The sequence below is a fragment of the Rhincodon typus genome, chromosome 5 (assembly GCF_021869965.1).
Source record: "Rhincodon typus isolate 14 chromosome 5, sRhiTyp1.1, whole genome shotgun sequence".
NCBI classification, from domain to species: Eukaryota; Metazoa; Chordata; class Chondrichthyes; order Orectolobiformes; family Rhincodontidae; genus Rhincodon; species Rhincodon typus.
The window spans coordinates 92,021,413-92,048,400 of record NC_063336.1 but is presented as its reverse complement, the minus strand read 5'-3'; the positions used below and the strand labels follow the sequence as shown (position 1 = coordinate 92,048,400).

At 39.9% G+C, this 26,988-nt stretch overlaps 1 protein-coding gene across 1 annotated transcript in view; it reads left to right on the top strand.

Annotated features, from left to right (window-relative positions):
- LOC109928798 (CUB and sushi domain-containing protein 1-like) overlaps positions 1 to 26,988 on the top strand; it is a 2,165,117-nt gene that overhangs the window by 1,626,526 nt on the left and 511,603 nt on the right. The window contains exons 12-13 of the mRNA XM_048597409.1: positions 5,822 to 5,858; positions 14,166 to 14,181. Of these exons, the coding sequence (XP_048453366.1) occupies positions 5,822 to 5,858; positions 14,166 to 14,181 (53 nt within the window). The remainder of the gene's footprint in view (positions 1 to 5,821; positions 5,859 to 14,165; positions 14,182 to 26,988) is intronic.

Here is a 26,988-nt window from a genome sequence, read left to right as displayed (position 1 = left end):
CCCTCATTCGTTTGGGTCCTTGATTAAAGTTAAAGATAGCATGAAGAGGGATTGTCTAGGATGCAATTAATGATATTAAAATTTGGAGCAGTGCCAAGGTTATTTTTTAGGCTTTCTGTATTCTCTGTGTGAAATTAACTATTTGTTCCTGAAAAGTTTTCAAACTTGATGACAAAATCCTTTAAAGTCAGACTGTATTCACCCACCGACTGTGCAGTTCAACTCTCTACCCACCGTGAAGAGTGTGCATATTAAATTATTCTTCTTTCATCTTCCTGTTGCAATCCTCAAAGATGTCTTTAGTCTCAGCTGCTTCAATTTTTTTGGCTGCTTCTTGTTATTTATGTTGTCACTTCAAGGATAACAGGTTCAGTTACCAGAATATTGCTAGAGACAACAGAAGGAATTGAGCTACCTTGACTGATGTCGAGTATGCTTGGGAAAACTGACTGCATAACACTCCATGGAACTGCCAGCATTGAGGTGAAGACATGTAGGAAGGTGGGAGTTGGTACAGAAAAGAAATGATTTCAGCAGAATGAAAGATGGTTGGATGAAAAAGGACTTGTAAATTTCAAACACAGGGAAAAGCAGTTAAGATCTTAGACACAGAGAGTGGCTAAGCCTAGGAATCAAAGAGATGGGGAAAATGTTATCAAAATGATTCAAGCTGAGAAAAAATGCTTTGCTATCATAGATAGGATGGGCATTTCAGATATGCAGAACTAGTAAAGCCTCGGGCACAGAAAAGGGCAGAACATAGAACATAGAATCTTGAAATTGAAATAATGGGGATCTTAGATGCTTTCTTATTTTAAATTCTGTACCTTCCAATTAAGGAAATGGCAGTGTTAGGAAATGGAGCATTCCAAACATTTACACTCAACGTGGAGTACTTATTCTCTTTGCACACGCTTAAATGGACATTTCACATATGCTGCTTGGTCATTGGTGTGAGCTCTCAAAATGAGAGAGTGTGTTTAGTGTCCATTATTGACAATTAAAATTGTAGGCATGGACCTTTCCTCCCAAGATTTGTAACTTGGGTCGGTGCACTACTCATCTCTCAAAAAAGATTCCTGAATGGGACTGGGCTGAGGATGAAACTGGGAGGGCATGCTCAGTACCCCAGGAAACAGGCCATAGGTGATCATAGAGGCCTGTTGGATAGATGGCATGCCTTGGATTTCTGACTCCCAGTTGCCAGGATTTCTTTACAGCCTTTATGCTCTCTTCTATAACTCATCCAAATACCAATGTAGGACTTCATCTAACCCCATTCCCCCTTGTATGGCTCCAATATCCTCATGTCAACTCGTGCAGTTTATTCATTCCCAGTGGCCTCTTATACCTCCATGTCTACTTATGTAAACTTACCTAGTATTCACCCTGAATGCCTCAGACCTCAGGAGTCATGCAAAGATTAAATAAATAATGCTCTTCACATCTAATACAGATTTCCCTGTGTGGACTTCATAGTAAATCTTATTTCACGCAATGATCTTTTCCTTTCAGTGTAAAGCGTTTAACCTCTTACAAAATAAAAATTCTATTCTTGCCTCATTAACAACTTTTAAAAATACCCTTTCTTTGCTGCCAATTAAATTTTGAACTCAAAACATTCCTGTTTCTCCACACTGCCTTCCCCTATAGGAGTGTATAAAGTATATATACCACCCACCTTTCCGAGGTAATGACAGTTTGTGGGAATCACCCAAGTAGTCATGAAGGCCCGTCTGTGAAATGTCAACACACAGTTACTGAAAGTGTTCTCATTCACACAAGCAAGCTGATTCTTGGTCACTCTGTTTTAAAAAATAGATTGGGATTTAAATAACTTCACATCATGACAATTCAGACCTTACTTGCTGGTCAAGAGCCTTTGTGTTTATTTTATAAATTCACAACTTCCACACTGCGAGTCAAGTTCCTTGAAGCCATCAAAGTGATATCTAGTTGAATTCGACACTGAATTTAAATGTTCCCACTGACTTCAGGTTTTCCTCATGTATGAATCATGTCCCAGCCTTCCAATTCTCATTCCGCTCCAGGCAAAAGTTTGATTTGTTGGAAATGTATGTGACAGCATTCCATGTTGAGTCCTGCTACCATTTTGGAAGCTCCACTGTCACTTAATGGGAGTTCAGGCTGTTGGCTCCATGGAACTGGATTGCGATTCCAGCCAGATGTTCATCTATACAGTTAGTTAAGAGAGGCTTTTATCCATTTAGTCCATGTTAGTTTGAAGCTTAGTGGAGGTGTAAGTCTCTTTTCTTTGGTTTCTAAACTACAAACTTGACTAATTGAATCGCAGTTTTCTCCATGACTTTTTGACCACTATAGTGCTTTATTATTCTTCTGAGGCCTCTGTTGACACAATGTAAGCGTGTATGAAAGACCCAAACTTCATTTATCAGAAACACTCCTGAAGGTCTATGATTGATTAACTAAGTAAACCAAAAGTGTGGCAGTTCCTTGAGAAAAACAATTTTAAATGGACAGAAATCATAGTCAAACCTCATGAAAGCTTTGGAAGTGACAGATTTGATATTGGCTGCAAGAATAAGCTTAAACTCCAATTGATCCAGAGATTTAAAAAAAACGCTGTCCCCAGTTAATATCATGAGATGGGATGTGTAGCTGGTCAGATTTCGGTCTCATGATAGCAAAAACAAATAAGTGCTAATATGTTGCATGTTGTCAAGAATGATCCTGCGATAAATCACTATTGATTTTCAGTGTAATAGCTTTATGATTATGGTTTTGCCGACCAGAGTTCTTTCTTATTAAGTGACAAAAGAACTAGTGGAGTTTGCTTTGTGGTGTTCAGCCAACTGTAAACCTGTAGCAAAGAGTCATGGACTGATCCAAACTGCAGCAGAGTTTAAAGCATTTTATTTTTATCGTTATATCACAATTTGCTGGTTACATTCAAAAATACGAATGAGGAGCAGGAGTAGGCCAGTTGGCCCAATCTGCTCTGCCTGTCCATAAGACCTTGGCTGATCTGATCACACCCCGTTAATGCCTACCTCTGATAACATTCCCACCCTTTTCTCATCAAGAATCACTCTGCCTCAAACATATTCAATGATTCTGCTCCTAATATCTTTGGTGGAACAGTTCCAAAGAGTCAGAATCCTTTGTGAGGAAAGAATTTCCTCATCTCCTCAGCTCTTTCTTAACTAGTCATAATGGTTGTAGCATTTATTTTCATTGTTGCAAAACTGTTGTAGATCTTGATCCCAAAATAACAAACTTAGAGACTGCATGCATGTTTTACCAATGGTCATATTGTTTAACAGGTAAAAATGCTCTGAAATAGATTTTTAAATCAGCTGGAAATTGAACATTGTCTGCAAGGGTCACTGCCCCTTTCAGAGACAGACTAATTTTCCTTCCTTCAACTCAAAGAGTTGCAAATCATGTCACCAGATGTTAATTTGTACAATCTGAGCAGGAAATTTTAATGCCCAGGTGACATAGACAAAGTCCTCCCTCCTTTGGGAGAAGTTTCATCATACATCATAGAAGATCATAGAATCCCTACAGTGTGGAAACAGGCCTTTTGGCCCAACAAGTCCACACCGACCCTCAGAACACCTCACCCAGACCCATCCCCCTATAACCCACCTAATCTACACATCCCTCAGCACTATGGGCAATTTAACATGGCCAATCTACTTATCCTGCACATCTTTGGACTGTGGGAGGAAACCAGAGCACCTGGAGGAAACCCACGCAGACACAGGGAGAATGTGCAAACTTCACACAGTCGCCCGAGGGTGGAATCAAACCCAGGTTCCTGGCACTGTGAGGCAGCAGTGCTAACCACTGAGCCACCATGCCACTCCAAAATTTGCTGAGAAGTCATCAGTACAAGGAAGAGTTTCCGTCTTAGTCTGTGAAGAGTAGGCTTGTCTTCTGCTGAGGTAGAAATGGAAGAGATGGAATCGCTCTTTCTGCCTCCAAGCCAACATTCACACACCTGATTGTCACCTAATGGTTGTGTCAGAAAATGAAGATGTTGATGTGAGATGAGGACAGAAGCCTGTTTGTGTTCTGGCTGGGTGACTTGGTAACCAGGAGTCAAACAAACACATCTCACCTCATCCCAGAAAAAGACTGTCAGTAATTGTTGAGAATCAGGAATCAAGAACGATCACTTAATTAAGATGAGAGAAACATGGTTGGTTGCCAGAGAGGTAGTTTCAGTGGGATTACATCTGACTCCAGAGAAATATGGTGTGTGATGCCACCTGATTCTCAATGAAGCAAAGTTGTCAAGCAGATTTTGAAATTACACGAAGATTCAAACTTGTTTTGTTGCAATCAAGTCAGCCAAATTAATTATGAAAAATCACAAGTGAATAAGAAGTTCAAATATCACACAGGATCACTGCTTAATGCCCTAAGAAGTGAAAGGTTGCCGAGTGCTAAGTCGATGGCAATAAACCTTGACACAACTGTCAGTTGATGACAGAAGTCAATTAGAGAATGTTTGACTAGAAAGTAGAAACCCAACAGTGACAGGGTAAAGTTTCACAATCCAATTAAGTTGGACAGTGAAATGCGTTTTTGAAATATTTAATCACTGTTTCTTTTACTGTTCACTAATTGGTTTTCTATTCTCATTATGAAGCTTTAATTTAAAGCCAGAATTTTTTTGTTTCAAGAGATCGGAAAATATATCCTTCATTTACTATTCACATCATACAATGGGTAATGGAGGTGCCTGAAATTTGATTTGCTGTTTATCTTGCAAACAAGATACAAGACTGGAAGAACTCTGATCCTGCATGAAGTGACGTATTGCTGCAAACATAGTCATCAGTTGGAGGGAGGGGTTATGTAATTGGATAAGCAATTCAGCAGCTGAGATTAATGCTTTGGGGATGTGGATTTAAATCATGCCATGGTGTCTCGTGAAATTTAATGCAATCAATAAATCTTGAATTTAAATCTAGTTGACCACAAAGTCATTTTGATTGTTAGAAAAACCTTCTGGTTCACTATTACCCTTCACGGATTGAACAAATTGGAGATGAAGTCCTGCCTTCACAGTGAGAATACCCTCTATTGTGTTGTGTGGTACTATCACCGTGCCAAATGGGACAGACTTAAAGGAGACCTAACAACTCAAGATTGGCCACTTGTGTGCTACTTGAAGCACCATGGGTCATCAGCAGCAGCGGAATTGTATTCCAGCACAATCTGCAACCTCATGGCACAGCATATCCCCCACAGAACCATTATCATCAAGTTGGGGGATCAACCCTGCTTCAATGGAGAGGGCAGGAGGGCATGTCAGGACTAGCATAAATGAGATGTCAGTCTGGTGAACCTACCAAACGGGACTACTTGCACGTTAAACAGCATAAGCAGCAAGTGATAAACAGAGCTAAGCGATCCCACAACCAACAAATCAGTTCTAAGCTCTGCAGTCCGGTCACATCCAGTTGTGAATTGTGGTGGACAGTTAAATAACTTACTGGAGAAGCAGGCTCCACAAATATCCCAATCCTCAATGATGGAAGAGCCCAGCACATCAGTGCAAAAGATAAGGCTGAAGCACTCACAGTAATCTTCAGCCAGAAGCGCCAAGTGTATGATCCACCTTGGCATCCTCCAGTGATCACCAGTATTACTGATGCCAGTCTTCAGCCAATTCGATTCACTCCATGTTATATCGTGAAATGGTTGGAGACACTGGATACTGCAAAGGCTACGGGTCCTGACAACTTGCTGCTGATAACCATCTACCGAATCTCTTCAGCTGAAGCATGAGTTCTCCTTCATGTTGAATAGCACCTGGAAGAAGCACTGAAGGAGATAATGGTCCAGAATGTATTGTTAATGTGAGAGTTTAGTGTCTTTCATTAAGAGTAACTTGTGGCCCTAACCACAGACAGAAAATGCTAACCAATAGATGAGGAGCAGGAGGAGGCTATTCAGTCCTGCATACCTGCTCCACCATTAGGTTGGCTGATGGCTGATCTGATTGTGGCTTCTATTTTTCTGTCTACCCACCAAATCTACTGACTCCTCAAGAATATCTAACTCAAACTTGAAAATATTTTGTGATCCGAGCTCCATTGCTCTCTGGGGAAGAGAATTTCACAGACTAATAACCCTCTGAATGTAAAGGTTTCCCTGCATTTCTGCCTTCAATGGGAGACCCCCTTATCTATGAGTTGTGTCCCCTAATTCCAGACTGACTGCCAGCGGAAACCTCACTGCAAATCCTGCGAAGGCAGTAACCCACATTGGATTGCTCTTCTCACACCTGCTGTTACACCTTGTGCCTGCCCTGCTCAATATCTGGGCTCAATATCTAATGCCTGAGGTGTCATATGTGCAATGTATCTTAAATCAAGCTGAATCCTCATGGTGTGGGTAGTGGGGTAAGCCATTCCATACCTCCCTTTCTGCAGCATGCATGTCATGTTCTGGTGAATTGATTCATTCACTGACATATTCAACATCTGTTAGATGGATATGTGGGAAGATGTGAGGTTGTGCACTTTGGCAGGAAGAATAGAGGAGCTGAATATTATTTTAACGCTGAAAACTAGAGAACAGGATTTGGGAGTCCTCATCCATGAACTACAAATAACTAGCACCCAAGTGCAGTGGGTAATAAGGAAGCTAAATTGAATGTTAGGCTTTATTGCAAATGGAGAGGAGTCTAAAAGTTGGGAGGTTGTGCTGAAACAATATAAGGCATTAGTTAGACCATAGTTGTAATAGTTTGGATTCCTTACTGAAGAATAGATATCACAGTTTTGGAGGCAATCTACAGAATGTTTACTAGGCTGATACCTGTTATTTTGGGACTTCTTATGAGGAGTGGTTGAGTAGGTTGGCTAGTACTCATTGGAATTTGGATAAATGCGAACAGTCTTACTTCAGTTTACAAGCTTCTGGGGACTTGACTGTTTAGATGTGGAGAGGTTATTTCCTCTTGTGGGACAGTCTAGGACCAGAGGCATTATCTTACAATAAGGTGTTGCAAATTTAAGACAGAAATGAGGAGGAATTTATTCTCTAAGGGAGTGAATCTGTGGAATTCTTTACCACAGAGGGTTGTCTTGGTTGGCTTATTATGGATATTCAAGATTGAGATAGTCATATTTTTCACTCAGTAAGGGAGTGAAAGATCCTGGGGAGAAAGCAGGTTAATAGAGTTGGGGATTATCCGTTCGGCCATGATCTTACTGAATAGAGGAGCAGACTTGATGGGCCAAATGGCCTAGTTCTGCTCCTGTGTTTTATGGTCTTAAAGAGCTTAATAGTGTGCTATTAAAGTTAATAAGTTTGAATTTCAGAAATGGATAAGTGGATGGAGTGGTGGAATGAGTGGATAAGCTGGATAGGATGGCAGTGCAGCTAGGATGGGATGGGTTGGGAATTAGGGTGATGCGGTAGATGGTGTTTGACCATAGCTTAGATTCCAGAGCTGTCAAGCCTGTCCTTTTAAGACAGCGACATGACATCCTGACATGTGCCATTCCAGTATAAAAATACCTGCTTTGATTTCAGCCAGTCTCCTTTTTTAATTGAGTCAATGGAGTGTCATCAGTTGTTAGTCAGCTGTGCACATAATGCACAGCAACATCAATATGTATAGAACCCAGATTCTCTGTATCAGCCTGTGATGTTTTGTCATCTAAACAATAAACTTCAGGCATGTGTTTCGACAAGGATACAACTCCTCTTTGGTATATGTTATTGGACTAACATTTAGAAAGCCATAAAATGTAGGTGGAATGGGTATGTGGATCATAGAATCATAAAACCCCTACAGTGTGGAAGCAGGCCATTCAACCACCCAGCCACACTGACCCACTGAAGGGCATCCCACCCACACCCACCCTTCAAACCTATTCCCCATAACCCTGCATTCCCCACGGCTAATCCACCTAATCTACACATCCCTGGACATTATGTACAATTTAGCATGGCTAAAGACATTTGGACAGGTACATGGATAGGAAAGGTTTAGAGGGATATGGGTTAAATGTAAGCAAATGGGACTAGGTTAATTTAAGAAACTTGGTCAGCGTGGATGACTTTGGACCGCAGGGCTTGTTTTAGTGCTCTATGACTCGATGATTCTAAAACATACCCATTCTCCTCTCTTGAGAGGAAATTGTGTAAAAGTATTGGGAATGCTAGGAGAAAAATGGACTGAAGGTCTCTGGTTACACAATAATAATTGCGGACATAATCAGTCTGAACATAAATACCACACACAACTTTGATCTTTTATTATTTTAAAATGACTATTCTTAATATTTCTTCCAAGTTGTGATGTTAATTGCAGAATTCCTTTCAACAAGTACGTTAAGATCTTGAGGTCTTTTCAAACTTAAATTACTGTCAAAGAATGTTGATGCCTGTTAAATTGTTTGAAATTGTTTTTACATTTTGCAATCAATGTGAACATCTGTAATCATAAACACAATACTAATTGAATTGCTATTGTGCTAATATAACTTTTTTTAAGTTGCTGAAATTATCTTTTTTTAAGAGGACAACAGGTAATCTGCCTGTAAAAAGTACTGACACAATCCATGTTGCCATATTCTTTGGAGGGAGTTTCATCTGAAAATAGAAAGTCTTGTCTTGCATTTAGATAATAAAAAGCCAGCACAATAGTGTTATCCCTCCCCTTGCATCAGCCAGGAGTTGTACTAGCATAAGAACAGTTACTGTGGATCTCTATATCCTTAAGCTTCATGCTTGCAATGTATTTTATTGAGAAGCTGAGATGAAGGATTAAAGACCATGATGTAAGAGTCCATCAAGGTAAAAACAAATAATGTGGAAGACACAAGTTAAGGTTAGGAAACATTAAGTTTGGGTTTGACAACCCTTTAGATTAGAAAGAAGACTGAGGTCTGAGCTTTTATAAATTTCCGTTTTTAAAAACTTAGTTCGTTTTATTTATTCAATAATCCTGAGTTAACTATTTTGATTTGTGCTTAAACGAACCCAGCAACATTGTCTCAGTTAATTTTTCTGACAATCCAGCTGTTCCATGCAGACCAGTTACTGATCTCCTTTTATGAAAGAAGTTTTTTATTTACCCTTCTTGATTGTGAATGTATGTTCTGTTGGTGTCTGACTATTATATATCCCAAAGTATGATACAATTTATTTTCACTGACTCTTTATCCTTTATCTTTAAAAGGAGATATCTTTTCTCACAGAGCTAAAGTCCCAAAATTAATCACAACATTTCTCACAGCTCTTCCTTCTGAACTTATGGAATATTAAAACTAGTCTCTTTTGTATTACATTGAGACCTTGTAATCATGGCTAGATGTTGATTGAGAAGCTTCTGATTAAGCCGGGTCTTTAAGCTTTGCTGACTTGATAATATAATTGAGTATCCTCTTCGGTTTTAGCGCAAGAAAGTGTCAGAATAACCTCTTCATATGTTTTAGCAGTAACTAAGTGCCTTGCAGCCTTGGGCTCCTGCAGTGTAACAGGGTTCTCAGATGAAACAAAAAGCATTTGGGCCTAATAAGTAAAGCAAAAGTCATTAAAAATGAAGGCATTGCTGAAGTGAGACCAAGAATGTAAATTAAAGATTGGATAAAATGAAGCCATCAAAAGTGAGAGAGAGTGATTGTTGATTGGAGAATCACAAGGAAAGTACGTCTTTGGAAAATTAACTAGGATCTGTCAGTTTTTCAACCTGCATGATTCCTTTTTCTGTAATCGTTTCTGAAAAGTCAGTTTATGGCAAACTTCACCATCATGTTCTTTCACCGTAGCCTCAGAGTGTAATCAAACTGGCATTTGAAGCAATGCTGGAATATAGGTTTATAAAAAAAATTGTAAATGAAACTCAAAAGACCAATCTACAACAGGCAAAAACAGAAGACTGAATATAACTCTTTGGTTTTGTTTTAAATGGATGATAGTCGAATAGATGTGCTCCATAAAGTGTTGCTGAAACTGCTGAGAGTGTGCATATAAAATTTAGATAATAGTCTTTGCCCCTAGATTTACTGTTCCACTTCAAAACCTTTAAGTAACTGAATTATATGTCACATTCAGCCTCATTTTTCTTTGTAAACTGGCACTAGAGATTAGCAGACTCTTTGCATAAGCAGGAGGCCAGACATGTTTTGAATTTCAAAAATAGTGCAGGGTTTGAAATAATGGTTCATATGTCATCCCATTATGTCATGTGATGGAGTGCACTGATAGACATAGTGACGAACCAAACTATGAATTAGTTGTCATTGGAGTTCTTTGGAAGTGTAAATCACACATATAAAGCCATATTATGCTTTTCAAATGGATAGTATCATACTATAGTGGGGACTGAAACAATTACTTTGAGGGTGGGGAATTACACGAAATATTGAATGCCTACAGTGCAGATCGAGGCCATTTGTCCCCTCAAGTCTGCACCGAAGCTCTGAAGTATCTCACCTGGAACTCCCCCCAATTACATTGGCTAATCCACCTGACTTGCACATCTTTGAACTGAAAACAACAAATACTGGAGTTCACAGTGGATCGTGCAGCATCTATGGAGAGAGAGCTAGCTAACGTTTCGTGTCTAGATGACCCTTGGTCAGAGCTCTAGTCATCTAGACTCAAAACATTAGATTGCTCTCTCTCTCTCTCTCTCTGGATGGTTCCTGACTGCTATGATCTCCAGCATTTGTTGTTTTCAGTACAGATTCCAGCATCTGCAGTAATTTGCTCCTGCACATCTTTGGACTGTGAGAGGAAACCAGAGCGCCTGAAGGAAACCCACACAAAGATGGGAAGAATGTGCAACTCCACACAGTTATCCAAGGCTGGGATCAACCCCAGATCCCTGGCACAGTGAAACAGCAGTGCTATGGATCCACCGTGCCACCTAGCCTGTTATTTCAAACAGACATAAAATACTCCATAGCAGTGTTTTGAAGAGGAAGAAGGGAATTCTCCTCATTGTCTCGAATAATATTTATTCCTGAACCAACATTTTGTGCCAGCTGTGGGTCAGTTGGTAGCATTTTTGCTTCTGCTTCTGAAGGTTATGGCTTCAAGTCCCAATCCAGGACTTCAGCACAAAAATAAAGATGACACTTCAGCATCTTTTGAATGCTTTGATAAACTGGGGCCCCATCTGCCTTTCAGGTGGATGTAAAAAACCTCATGGCGTTATCTTGAAGAAGAATGGAAAAGTTTTCCTCAGTACTTTGGCAAATAGTTATCCCCCATGTTCTTTGGTGATTAACACATTTTTCAGTGCTTGCTGTGTGCAAGTTGTTTGCCATTTTTCCTATACTGTAGTAGTGATCATACTTTAAAAGTGCTTTATTGCCTGTAATGTTTTGGAATGGCCTGTGGTTCTGAAAGTTGCTATACAACTGTTTTTCTTTCTTTGTATGTCACTAAAAATAGATTATCCATTGTCATGTTGTTTTTATATATTGTTATGAACAAATTGGCTACCACATTTCTTACATAGTAACACATTTAAATAAAAAGAGGGCACCTTGAATTTATACCAGACACTGGTTGTATCACTTCCGGTCCACTGTTTCATATGCTGTGGCTTATTCCAATTATTTTTCCATCAAATTGTGGTGCGTATTTGTGTTTGGAGGATCAAGAGGCACAGCTATTGAGTTTATGGCATCTGTTGTCACCTTGACATAAACAGAAAAGGCACCAAGATGAGCAATCCATTAGTCTCTTTGATGGTGTTGGTTGGGAGGAAGAATCTGTCAATAATGTCTTTTCATTCACTCATGGGATGAGGTCATCGCTGGCTAGGTCAGCTTTTAGTGAACAAAATTGGTGTAGCTGACAATGGATTCATGGTCATCAATAGACTCATAACTCTAAATTTTTATTGGATTCAAATTGCACCATCTGCTGGGGTGGGATTCAAACCCAGGTCCACAGAACATTAGATAGGTGTCTGGGTTAACAGCGAGAATACCACTCAACCATTACCTCCCCGCAATGACCAATGTGCTACGAAAGACCGACAATTTACGGGAAATAGTTGTGAAATGACTTACTCATTAATAACAGAAAATGCAAATAAGCTTTGCATTATTCTGATAGCAAGCTCGTCTCTTTTCCTGATTACATTTCCTTCCCTTGTAAAAGAGTTACTTGCTTTTGTTTGAAATTTCTGAAAGGTGACATGGCTTGAGATTTGAAACTAATTCTTCAAGGGATAAGCTGATATTCTATTAAAATAAATTACTGATCTGAATGTAATTCTTATGAATAACAGCACTTTTCCATGTCTTTTATTCTTCCCCACTTCTGTTTCTCCTGTAAATGACAGTGAGGGAATTCAAAGTGTCAGTACAGCCTCATTACCAGAAAACAGAAAAATAAATTCTGCACTTCCACATTCTTGAGCATAAATAGCTGAGCTGAAATGGGATTTAGGAATACTGCTATCAACTCTGCTGCTATCAACGTGAGCAGTAGGTGGCAAATGTTTTGTATTCCAACATAACTCAACGTGAAATGAAAATGTTAATAGTAACATGCATCTGGAAAATAACAGCAGAATCCCATGAACAGCAGTTCCTCAATGAGGTTGTAAAAAGAGAACTCCACACTTTGGCATGCCGTAAATTTATTAGTTGTTGCAATTTGGACTGTGCTTTAATCATTCCCAATTAACAATTAATAATCAGCCATCGATTGAATTAGAGAGCAGATGCTGCTGATGAGTTGAATGGGCTAACTATGTCTGATGGCTGACGTATTGACAGGCAACTAAAATTGTGTGTGTCTGTGTGTGTGAGTGTGTGTGCGTGTGTGTCTGTGTGTGTTTGTATGTGCGTGTGTCTGTGTGTGTGAATGTGTGTGTCTGTGCGCGCATGTGTGGAGTGTGTGTGTGTGAGCACATGTGTGTGTGCGTGTGCACGTGCGTCAGTGTGCGTGTTCGCGTGTGCGCACGCGCACTCGTTAATGGCTTCACCACAGTCACATTTCCACTGCTGACATTGTGCATCGTTTGAAAAAGGAGAGGTGATTTATGTTAAAGTTGAAATTGTAAGATCATTTTGAACTTAAACCGAATGATTAAAGTGAGATGTTGATTTAGACCTTTTCTTTCCACTATTATTAGGCATAAATATCAGGCTAATGAGGCTTTAGATAAATGTTTTTCTGTAGCTTACAATGTCGTGGCTGTACAGGACATTGGTTAGGCCACTTTTGGAATATTGCGGTCAATTTCAGTCTTCCTGCTATAGGAAGAATATTGTTAAACTAGAAAGGGTTCAGAAAAGATTTACAAAGATGTTGCCAGGGCTGGAGGGTTTGAGCTATAGGGAGAGGCTGAATAGGCTGGGGCTATTTTACTTGGAGAGTTGGAGACTGAGGGGGCGACCCTGTAAAAGTTTATAAAATCATGAGGGGCATGGATAGGGTGAAGAGCCCAGGTCTTTTCCCCATGAGGGGGGAGTTCAAAACTAGAGGGCATAGGTTTAAAGTGAGAGGGGAAAGATTTAAAAGGGACCTATGGGGCAACCTTTTCATGCAAAGGGTGGTGCACATATGGAATGAGCTGCCAGAAGAAGTGGTGGAGGCTGGTACAATTACAACATATAACAGGCATCTGTATGGGTATATGAATAAGAAGTGATTAGAGGAATATGGCCAAATGCTGGCAAATGGGACTAGATTAATTTAGGATATCTTGTCGGCGTGGACAAATTGGACCAAAGGGTCTATTTCCGTGCTGCGCATCTCTCTGACTTTATCTAACGTGCCCATGGTGAACAATCTTGTGCTTTAGAGATAGTCTGTTCTGGTGTAATGTTGGAAAGCACTTCTTCATGCAAAGGGTAGCAGAAATCAAGCTTTCCTGAATGTCCTGTTGAGGGAAAGTCAATTAAATACCTTAAAACTGAGACGGATATGTCTTTGCTCAGAAAAATGTTTTATGTTTTATGTAACCAAGGCAAGTAAATTAAGTTGGAATTCAACAACGCCTTGCGTTAAAACGTACTTCTAAAGTAGTAAAATGGTGGAACCATTTATGATGCTGAACGATGTATTGCTGTTCATCAGGCAGTATACAAGGTTTCCTGACATAGTTGAATCACAGCAGATTCCTAAGCAAGATGGTGTCTGTGTTGTTTCCACTTTTCAACCTGTAATTTCTAATGCAGACAACACACAAGGTATGTTATAATGAGGTTCATGTCAGTCATGACATACATGACTCTGGCAGCAGTAAGAGACGAGATGAGTAGAATTCTTGTGATATATCAATGTTAACGCAAAGGAAGCATGTGGATTTTGTTTATTTGAAGATCTCTAGTGGGTTTATTTACAACTAAACTAACATGCACGGTACATAGTTTCCAGACATAGCCTGTACCTCTAATGCTTCAAAATAGAGAGCCTGTTATCATGTGACGCCATCTGGCTACCTGACTTATTTGCTTGTTCATCCCTTAAAAGGAAATCACGTCAAAGCTGATAACATAACCATCCCTTTCTTCCCCCAAAGATAGCTCGTGTACGCTACAGTTGAAAACTCATTAACATAGGGTAATAACGCAATTCTTCGCATACAAATACAGATAGTAAAATCTGTAAGTAAAGAAGTCTAATAGTCCATGTATCATTTTGGCGGTTTGACAACTTTGTCAGATCTTTGTTTAGTGGAACCTTCTGGAAGTGTAGATTCTGCCTTTGGCTGTTCATGGTCTAAAGATGTACGATCTTTGTGCTGATTGTTGCCCTGGGTGTATTCTTTCATGCTTATTGTGCACAAGTGGAGTATTGTACAATTCCCTTCGGTGGATTCTGTTCCTCCTCAAAGTCGCTCTGTAAAGTGTTGTGACTTCATAAGACCTGGGTTCACTGCGTGCATTGGACACATCTGTGAGTCACCAGGTTCCCATTGTGGGGTGTGTGACTCTGACATTTAGTCCTATTTGTAGTTGAGATAGTTCTACTCTTGAAAGCTGGGCACGTACTATCTCCGTCCTTTTTTTTTGTTGAAAAGAGTGTCCTGAATGTTAGAGAATTTAGGTAAGTGGTGGCTTGTCGAGATCATTCTCACTTGGCATTATCTCTGTGGCTGGTGTCACACCATTTCCAGAAATGTAGCTCTAAGCTGTTGGATAGTGATATGAAAATCACTTTTTGTTGTCCCTGACTTCAGGGTGAATGGTGGTGCACTTCAGGATGGTACAAACCATTCATTTGATGAGACCATTTGATCTGTGGTTAAGGGAATGGAGATATCGCACAGTTTACACCTCATGAGGTGCACACATGTCTGAAGTGTCTTCCTGTGTACAATGGCTTATTATTAGAAATTATTTCTTCAGGTATATTGAACAAACAATATGGCATTACCATGTTTGCCATCAATGCACTTGAAGTGTTCTTTCCTGATCCAACACGGGGAAATTTTGAGAAATAATTATGACCAAAATGAAGGTGTGTCCATTTACAGTAATTAGATCATTGTTAACTTTGGACCAAAGAACTGTGCAATCTATAGTGGGTAACGAGATTTTCTGTGTTGCTGTGGTTAATAGCTCTGGTATGCTTTGCTCATCTTCACTAACTTAACAATATCACCATTAATCCCTGATTATTTCTCGCATCTGCTCTGATTTAGTTATTTAGTTGTTCACTTGTTATTTGTGACAGTTTGTCCAGATGTAGAGGTTTAGGCACATGTACATATATTATTTTGAAGATGTGCCTCTCAGGATACCAAGCTCATTTGGCATGATGAGGTTTGGAGCAGATGTCAAAGCCATCTCCCTGAATTTCAATCAGAAGTCATTTTGGTCTGCGTGGTGTCTTTGTCAATGGTTCATGCCAGATCCTTTCCAATGGTTTGTGATCTGTTTCCACACTGAATTGATTACCAAACAGATATTGATGAAATCTCCTGATACCGAACACGAGAGCAATGCTACACAATCAATGTTGAAATAAATCGATTGGTCTTCAAGAGATTTCTGGATCCACATCTAGTTGCTCTGCCATCTTGTATGATCCATGCTCCAATTGCAGCAACTTCCAGGCTTGCCTTCCTTCTCTGCTCTCTAAGAAATAGGAACAGGAGTTGGCTATTTGGCCATTGAGCCTGCTCTGCCATTCAATAGGATCGTGGCTGATTCAAAACTCCTCACGTCCACTTTCCTGCCCTTTTCCTGTGCCCCTTGATTCCTCTACTGATCAAGAATTTATCTATCTTAGCCTTAAATATACATCTTGACCTCTGCCCTCACAGATCTCTGTAATAAGGAGTTCCAAACACATTCAACCCTGCAGCTGCAGTTTTCTGCTAACAATGCCGGTTAGAGAGAAAGAGAGAGACAAACATATGTTGGTGGTCCTCTTGCCTCATCGTACCTCGGACTTTAAGACCTGTCTCAGTTAATGATATTTGACACAAATGTTTGCAATGTAGGGTGTCACGAAATCAATGAATACAAGTATCTCTATAGGATGCCTTGGTCTTATGAGGTCAGCATTTATCTCATATCTCCAACTTTACCTGATTCTATGCAGATTCCACAACCTGGATATACTTTATAGAGAAAAAAGGTCATGTTTGTATTCTCCTGGGACTCCTTGCTGTTGAAATTAAAACATTCGTGGTGTGCTACTGCCGCCAGTCAATCAAGGTTCCTATCATGTGGTCCTGAATCTAATTGATTCACTAGCTCACCAAGTCTCCTCTGACAGCTCTTTGGTTTTGTCCATTATCACGATATTGCCAGTGATGCATGCACATTGAGGTTCCTTGAATTCCGCCCATATGCTGCTGGAACAGATTTTGACTGAGAAACCCAAGGCCGTATCTGGAAGCTATATTTTCCAAATGATTCTTGTGAAGGTTGTGACGTCCTGAGATTCCCTGCTAATGGGGACTGACGCACATCCATATTTGGCATCAAGATTGGAGGATAATTTTGCTTCTGTGAAGTTGTCAAGTTGAAGAATTCAATTCCAACTAAGCAGTATGTGCAAACATTACATGCCACAGGAACAGAAGTGCTTGGGCTTACATTAGGCAATTCGGTTGCAAGAGAGCAGCATGCACATGCCCCTAGGGTGGCACGGTGGGTCAGTGGTTAGCATTGCTGCCTCACAGTGCCAGGGTCCTGGGTTTGATTCTACCCTCAGGTGACTGTCTGTGTGGAGTTTGCACATTCTCCCCGTGCTAAATTTCCCATAGTTTCCAGGGATGTGCAGGCTAAGTGGATTAGCTGTGGGAAATGAAGGGTGAAAGGGATAGGGTAGAGGGTGGGTCTGGGTGGGATGCTCTTTGTAGGGGCAGTACAGACTCGATGGACTGAATGGCCTGCTTCCACACTGTCAGGATTGTATGCTTCCACGAGAGTGGCATATTTCAAGGATTCCAAGGTAAAATGGTGTATGAGATCTTTATATCCTCAAGTCATATACTATGTTATAATGATATCATGGGCATGTCTCTTCAGCCATACTGATTCTGAGACCTATCACGACATGGACCAGCCATATAAATACTGAAGGTCAAAGACTAGGAATTCTGCAGTGAGTAACTCACCTGTCACCCCACAGCCTATCAACCATCTACAAGGCACAAATGAAGACTGACATAGAAGCTTCCCATTTTTCTGGAAAAGTGCAGTCCAAGAACACTCAGGCTTGACACCATTCAGGACAAAGCTGGCTGCTGATTGGCACAACATTTACCACCGTAAATATTCACTTCCTTTGCCATTGACACACAATGGCAGCACTATATACCATCTATAGGATGCACTACAGTAATTCACCAAGGCTCCTCTGACAGTATCTCCCAAAAATGTGAACTGTACCACCTAGAAGGATGTATCGGTACACCACCACATTCAAGTTCTCTTCCAAGACTCTCACCTTCCTGTCTTGGAACTATATCATTGTTTCTTGACTGTTACTAAGTCAAAATGCTGCAACTCCCTTCCTAACAGCACTGAGTATGTCTCTACACTTCAAGTACTATAGCTGTTCAGGAAGGAAGCTCACCACCAAGTTCTCAAGTACATTCAGGGCTGGACAATAAATGTTGGTGTAGCTAGTGACATTCACGTCCCATCAATCCAAAAATCTATGCAGAATCTGAATCATTAAAATTTTGTTCACATCATTAAAACGTTGCCTGCATCTCTTGTTTATTTGTTAATGCCATTAGAGACTACTGCTGGACAGAGAGTTCAATATTCTTCAGATCCACAATATTTAGCAAAGTATGTAAAATCTGATGGCATTGTTTTCATAAGATAATTCACAAACACTTCACTGTGCATTTCAATTTAAATTTTAACATGGCTGTTGAGAATATCTGTATTAGATCTAATCAGCATAGAAAGGGCTCATGTTGCAATTAAACAATCACCCAACAGATTTGAATTGGATTTATCAGGTTTTACTAAATATTGCTGCTAAGTCCAGTGTATTTATTGCCATGGTTACAGTTTCATGACACACCAGACAGTTTTTTTTTTATGGAATGTCTCACTGAATTATATTATGAAGTTTCCAAGGTGAGATTATGCCATTTGCAATGTAGGTGCACTGTTGCAGGTACCCATATGTTAGTATTCAATCTTTCTTGGATTTAACCTTTCAGAATCATAACATCATTGCAGACCTTCTTAATGTGTTAACTGATCAGTGGAATCACAGAAAATTTTTGCAACATTTTAAATGGTTTTCATAATTCCATGCCGGACTGCTATTATGGAAACCCTGCATAATAATCCTGTACTGTTCAGTTTAAATTCCAAGCTTTCAGCACTTGTAATGAGGAAATTAGGCAGGTGCGGGTCAGACCACTCTTACAATTGGAGCAGATTAACAGTGGTGAGTTTTAAATATCTTTTCATTATGTTCCCACAGAATCTTCAAACATAAGCTTTTCCTAATTGAGCTTGGTAATTGATTTTAACTGAACAATGAGACTAGACCTGATGTTCAGACATTATGTCACATTGGTCTCATGCTTCTTTCAGAGCTGTTTGTTAGCAGCACCAAAGTCAATGATTCTCTAAATTCATGAAATCTATCGATGTATTCTCTTTCCCTTTTTAACTTGCTACAGTCATTTCTACATTGGGTCCATATACCTTGTATATTACTGCTAAGATTGAATTGTTTTCCGTCCCTCTTTTATTCTAGAGGTAAGTGGATGTTATTTGTATCCTTGGTGAAACTGATGCAAAATACCTGTTCAATTTATCAGCCACCTCCTTCATTCTATACTCAATTTTTTTAGTCTTGTCAGGGCCTGGGGGTTTCAGCATCATCACATAAAGTGATTCAAATCTTTGCTGGCCAGTGCCAAGATCCTCTCCTAGAAGGGGCTGAGGAGCCAATTGTCAGGAACCCCATCATTTGTCCTGGCTCTTTTAGCCCTATTGTGGGGCATTTTCTCCCAAATTGAGACAAAGGGAGGGATTGAGCAATGTGAAAGTGGCTGGCACAGTGTTTACAAGCTGGTGCAGGCCAGGTAGAGGTAGTGAAGTGTTCCCTGTGAATGAGTGGGCAGTGCAGATGCCACATAAGGTGAGTAGAGCGAGGTGTTTGAGGTGGTGAGAGAGCAAGAGAGGGAAGAAGCAGCAGTGAGAGAGGACGACCTTGAACCTTGGCTGGACTTGTGCATAGTCGCAAAGAGAAGAAGGTGACACTTACCCTTGTGGAGCTGGGTAAGCCTTTGACCTTATTGCAATATTTCTGAGCATTCCTCCAGAGTGTGGAGACTGACTGCATCTGCAGTACATCACAATATTATTCATTCAGATCACCAGCCATAACATGATCTCAGTTAAGGTTGAACTAACCCATCCAATGAAATACTTGCAAAAACACTTGCTTACCTCCCAATGATTGGTAGAAATGGGGAGAATTTTTGAATAATTAAACTAGATAGAGAGTAATATTGTGTAATATTATTCAATATTATTCAAGAAGTGATGATTAAACTAACTGTAAGGAGCTGAATTCAAATGTGATTTAACAACCCACTTCAACACTTTGACGATGGCTGGCATTGTCATATCAAGTGGGGAGGTGATGGCCTTGTGGTATTATGGCTGGACTGTTAATCCAATCTAATCAAAGAACAGATTAATACTTTTATTCAGTGCAACTTCAGTTCAGATCGAATCTATGATCTAACTGCTCACAGCTCTTCATCTATGACTATAAAATAGATTGTCAGGATTGATTTACAAGGCTCTCAGATGCTAGAGGACTTTTTATTTCTTTATTCCTTCATGGGATGAGGGTGTTGATGGCTAGGCAGCATTTATTGCCTATCCCTAATTGCCCAGAGGCAGTTCAGGGTCAAACACATTGCTGTGGGTCTGGAGTCATATGTAGGCCAGACAAGGGTGGCAGTTTCATTCCCTAAAGGACATTAATGAACCAGATGGGTTCTTCCTGACAATGGATTCATGGCTATCATTAGGTTCTTAGTTCCAGATATTTATTGAATTCAAATTCCGCCACCTGCCATGGCAAGATTCAAACCTGGGTCCCCGGAACGTTATCTGGGTCCCTGGATTAACAGTCCAGCCATAATACCACAAGGCCATCACCTCCCCACTTGATATGACAATGCCAGCCATCGTCAAAGTTTTGAAGTGGGCTGTTAAATCACCTTTGAATTCAGCTCCTTACAGTTAGTTTAATAATCACTTCTTGAATAATATTGAATAATATTACACAATATTACTCTCTTTCTAGTTTAATTATTCAAAACTTCTCCCCATTTCTACCAATCAATGGGAGGTAAGCAAGTGTTTTTGCAAGTATTTCATTGGATGGGTTAGCTCAACCTTAACTGAGATCATGTTATGGCTGATGATCTGAATGAATAATATTGTGATGTGAGAAAGAATTTGCATTGGTGCAGTGGCTTTCAAATCCTCAAGATGTCTCAAAGCACTTCAAAGCCAAGAAATATCTTTTGAAGTGTAGTCAGGCACAGCAGGCAATTTGCACATGACAGGATCTTACAAACAGCTGTGAGGTGAATAATCAATCAATCTGGAAGGGTTCCTTGGAAAGTGAGATTGAATGCTAAGATTTATATTTATTTGTATCACCTTATCACACCCAACATTCTTCTCACTGCTTACAATGGTTGTTCCTCCGAAAAATCACCAAGACTGCATCATTTTCGGTCCCCAGTGCACACTTAATTTTAAAAGAAGTCCAATGCCTAAATCTTCTGGCCGAGGGGTATATTGCTATTATATTCACGAACAAAAAATATTACAAACGCTCTGAAAGCCTTTTCCCAAAAGTTCTGTGCCGTAGATGTGTAACATATCAATCTTGTACCGTTATACAGCTCCAAAATTTGGCACAGACTTGCAGGACTTACTCAGCCAAATCAAGGTTTGACCTAACTTGATAACTTTGCACACGTAGAACCATTGCTATTCGAGTTAGTTTCTATTAATTCTGTAGGATCTGCAATGGGTATAATTATGCCATGAAACAATGTCATAGCATCTTTAGTTGTATCATTTTATGCATAAAAAATATGTGCTTTGAGTAATGTCCATGTTCAGAATTTTCAAATTTAATTGTTGCTGGAAGAATGGCAAAAGCCGTTGGATTGGCATTTTGGGTGTTCCTGAACTGACCTGTTCCCCAGCCACTCTCCACCCGCCCCTCTTCCTCCACAACATGGAAGATGACCATGCACCTTTAACTGGAATAAGATGCTTTGTTGCAGCACTTTCTGATTCGAAGTATTTGTACATAATATAGTGTTGTGCCAGGTAAATGCTACAGCAGAGTACATTCAGAGATTGCTGCTTTCATAGCATCTAATTCAAGTTATTAAACAATTACCCTTGCAAATAATGCTTGATGAGTACTTCACAGCACATAACATTTTCTTCAGAGCATTATAATGTTGAAAACATTTAGCATTTAAAAAAAACTCTTAAAATGGTGGACAAGACATATTAAACTAAGTATTAAATCTTCATCTGGCACTATTGCTAACTGTATTTTCTGAACTTCAATGTTAAGATCATCCTGTATTCTTCTGTTTGCACCTAAATCACTTTGGTTGTCCTGACGGTTCTTATTACAACAGGATGATGTTTTTGAAGCACTACATTGTATGCATTCACAGAAGGCACATTTCTGCTGGAGTCACAATTCCATACACTAATCATTCAGTGGCAATTCTAATTAAGGAAAGATCTCATTATTTGAGGTAATCCCTTCATGTTTATTTGTCAATGCGTTTTACATATCAGTTGGAATTATATAGTCAAAAGAGATATTTACCTTGACACAGTGTGGGGAATGACAGAAATTTTTCAAATTCATTTATTCTGATACGTTTATAGCTGGTTTACAAACATACTACTCTTCAGTACTGGTTGTTTACATACTCATGTAATTTGGGATTAACTGATTTGTCCTGCTCTTCTTGTTTGCTACCCAGCGTTCTGAAGCAAGGTCACTGGACCCAAAACATTAACTCTGCTTTTTCTTCATTGAATGAACCTGATCCATTGCCTTTAGCCCCCACCACAAATTCTGTTCCACAGCCATTCATTTCCATCTCTTTTCAATGTCAGAGGCTAAAGCGGATTTGGTATCCAACCTGACCCTAGCTTTAGCTCTCTGTTCAATATTTTTTCTATCACGAAGACCACGTATTGCCCATCCCTATCCTTGCCTCAACTTATTTGCTACTGCTGCTCTAATGCCTTGTTGCTGACCTTCCAGCCTCCACAAACTGTGAACTTCATTTTATCCAGTTTACTGATGCTTGTATCCTGACTTGCACTATGTCCTTTTAACCCATCACTGCTATGTTCGCTGATCTGCGTTGGTTCTCAGTTCAACAAGTACTTCAAAAGTAAAATCCTCAAACTTCTGTTCAAATCCTTCCAAAGTCTTTCCTTTCTATGCAGCCATTATATAACCAACAAGAACTCTGAATTTTGTAAGTTTTCCCGATTGTACTTTGACACTATTTCATTCTTTCCACAATTGGTGACTGTGTCTTCAGCTGCTAAGGCTCAATGGTGTGTCATTCTTCTCTCAGTCTCTCTGAATCTTTACCTCTCCATCTTCCCATCAGATGCTGCTAATCATCTATCTCTTTGACCAAGCTTTTGACCATCTCCTTTAACATATACTTCTATGTCTTAGTGTCAGACATTGTCTGATGATCCTCCAGAGAAGCACCTTGGGATATTTTTGTGCTATAAATGTGCTACATAAAAGCAAGTTGTTGTTGTGAATTATGTGGCTACATCGCTTTCTTGACACCATATTGTTTCTTATTAACGCTTTGCAGTAATTTCTGAAGGTTAATTTGATAATTCAGTACAGACGTAGAATATTTGATGAAAAAAGTTTGAGGGCCTGAAAGGTTGGACTTTATCTAATCCACTGGTGCTTTCTGGTGCTGTTGTTATGGTGAGATTTGCATGCCAGGAACTTCACTCCTCTGGCTCCTGTATTTCTCAGAGACATCTGATGTGCTAAGCTATGCAAAGGGTCTTGATATTTATTGTACTTACACAAACAAAATAAAAGTAATAACGTACTCTGACTCTCATGTACACGTACACACACACACAAGTAAGGATACAAAGTGTGAGGGTTGATTCAGTTATTTTAAAGTCCTGTATAAGTCAGCGGTATCTGGATCTTGGAAACTGATGCCTTGAATGGTTTTAGGTTGATCACAATGGTATTTCCAGTCTTTATGTCAAATGATGTAATAACAAAATATCTTATCTTCTTGAGCCAAGAGCTGCTGGATTGTTTCTTTAAACATTGCTTGTGGCATCTAAATGGCAAAAAAAAAATGGACAGGTCTCAAGCTTTGACGATGGATGCAGTGAGAGAAAATGTACCCCTTCTGTTCCTACACCATCTCTCCTCCTGATCTGCAGCCTGAAGTAAAGCAGTTTTTTTTTAAGCATAAGAAAGGGTTAGTTGGCTCATCACATGATCCCTTCTTACCCATTGACCAGCCCCTCAAAGATGGTCTTTGCAAATTGATTTCAGGTCCATGTGTCAGACATGGTTAGATTACGGTGTTAATTTGTCGACCGGGATCTATCATTCATGATGAATGCATCTAATTGCTTGGCCCACATCGAGTTGACCATGTAGATTGCCTGGATATTTTCTGAATTGATCAGAAGCTGGGTCATTTAAATTCCTCTAAGGCTATTATCTCTGATAGATTCATTAGATAGACTATCTCTTACCATAGAACCATAAAATCCCTACTGTGTGGAAGCAAGCCATTTGACCCTTCCTGTCCTTTCATTCGCTGTAATTTTCACTTTAGTTTCTGGTCTTGGCGTTAATGTATTCGACATCTAACATCTAAATATCTCTTCTGAAATAACTGCATAGGGGCTGGTATCCCGTCACCAAGACACCCTTTATTTAAAGAGCACTTTATATGGGCCGTGACCAGCCATCTCAAAGACAATCCCTAGACTGAGGAGACCTTCTTAATTTCCTGGTTATATCTGTCAGCCAGGGCTCCCTGTTAGTCCAGGTTTACAGCCCCAGTTAAGGATCTCATTGCAATCACTACAACCTCCAACAAATTTACTTTCTGCTTACTTTCTATTATTTTTTGATTGCTCTATTTACCTTCTTGATTTACTTTGTGCTTTACCACTGTTGTTTTTTCCACTCAAATGGCCTCCCACATTGGCCCCAAAGTAACAGCAGCATAGGGAGACTTAGAGGACTAGCAGAAGAGGAATACTATTCTCCAGACGTCTGTCACAGAACTGGGAGGAACATATGAACTTAATGGGTTTCCTTAATTAAAAATGGCAATGGAGAAAATAATAAAACTCAAGCTTGGTAACTTTCCAGAACCTAATGGTTTCTGCCACAAATTACTTTGGTCAAGTTCCTCAAAATTAATTTAACTGGTGAATTGTCTCCTTGGATTAAGTAATTCACTGCTATGGGTCCATAATTTAAGAAAGGTGTGAGATCAAAACAAAGGAATTATAGATCCAGCATTCTAGTTGATGTGTATGGCAGTTCCTCAGGTCTGTTATGAGAGACAGTGGGTCGGAATTTTGCAAAGCTGAGGCAAGTGCTGATAGCAAGCCTATATTCTGCACCTCTGAGCCAGCCAGTCAACACCTCACATTCCCTCACAATTTTCATTGAGTTGGGCCACCTTCTTGAGAACACATAGCTCACAGCAGCCCCCACCCTCACCCCAGCGTGGTGATAAAACTTAGTCCAGACTGAAGGAACAGTTGAATGGTGTGCTTAGAAGGTCCAACTTATACCAGCTCCCTGAAGCCTTAATGTGTGATGCAACATATGTGTTACATTACAATTCACAGGGCTAGTGTACTAGAAATCAAACACCACTACTCCTGGAGTTGACACAAATTTAAAACTTTTATAAAGTACACAAAGTTCGCCAATGTACCTGATTTTCTGACCCAGATTGACAGAAAGCATGGACCAGGTTTCTGTACTGAACAAGTTTCACTATTTATGACAGGCAAACATACATACACACACAGACACATACACACACAGACACATACACACACACACAAACACACACACACACACAAACACACACACACACACACACAAACTGACAAGATTGAGTTATGACTCTATGACAGTTCAGCAGTCTTTCTTCTCAGGTTCTTTCTTGCATTATGTGCTAGATTTACACACGGGTTGAACATCAGATGAAAGACGCTGGGATGGGGGAGGTGTTTAACCTCCAGAAGCATGTGTCAGTTGGAGGATAAAACAAGTAAAAATGTCTCTACCCTAGGAAGCTGGATTCAACCCTCTGAAACAAAACATGGTAGTTCCCTTCAAAATCAAATGTGATAATGTTTCCATTTCTTTTAGTGTAGGTGAGCAGTGGTGCTAGTGATATTTTTCTCAGGGTGAAATGCAGGCATTGACAATGGTTCTTTTCCTGGTGAGTATATAATACCTGGACACCAGGCTAGAATAGAATCATAGAATCCCTCAAGTGTGGAAATAGGCCATTCAGCCCAACAGGTCCACACCAACTCTGAAGAGCATCCCACTCAGACTCATCACCCCCACCCCCACATCCCCCCAGTCCTGTAATTTTGCATTTCCCATGGCTAATCCACCTAACCTACACAGCCCTGGAAACTATGGACAATTTAGCATGGCTAATCCACCTAACCTGCGTATGTTTGGACTGTGGGATAAAACCAGAGCACCCGGAGGAAACCCACGTAGACACGGGGAGAATGTACAAACCCCTCACAGAGCATCACCCAAGGCTGGAATTGAACCCAGATCCTTGGTGCTGTGAGGTAGCAGTGCTAGCCACTGAGCCAACCTATGACCAGCTTGCCTCTCAACCCAGGAGTCATTTGTCTCTTGGGAAGAATTTTGCCCACATTAAGGAGGTTTAAGTAATAAGTCCTCATCGATGTCCTTCCAAGATTGACCAATCTGCCTTGCAACTGTGAGACCAAGAAACAGCAACATATATGTGCTTTCTTCCTGAAGATGTAAAAGGACAGATGCCCTGTTGAATTTCCCAATCGCTGTTCTGCATCTCCCCTTCCGTCCCAGGTATGGCATGTGTGAATATAAAGCTTAAGAGATCTATTAATGGAGAACATGGCAACTATATATTCCAGCAGCTGTAAATTTGTGACTATGTTTTATTTAATATTTGCAAACTGCTTAGTTTATTTGTAGAACACTTTCATGTTTTTTTTTTGTTTTGTAATATAGAGTGTAGCTATCAAGCCAGAGGAAGTACACTTGCCTTACAGAAGTAAAATATGGTGATTGCTGTCAATGATGAAGTAAACAATGATGCTGCTAATGGGCAACAGTTTCGTTGTGTTTTGTCTTAAATGTGCTGTTTATTATGTTTCTATTTTGCAGTCTTCACGTGCTATAGTCCTGCAGTTAGTTATTGCAATCATTAGACTATTC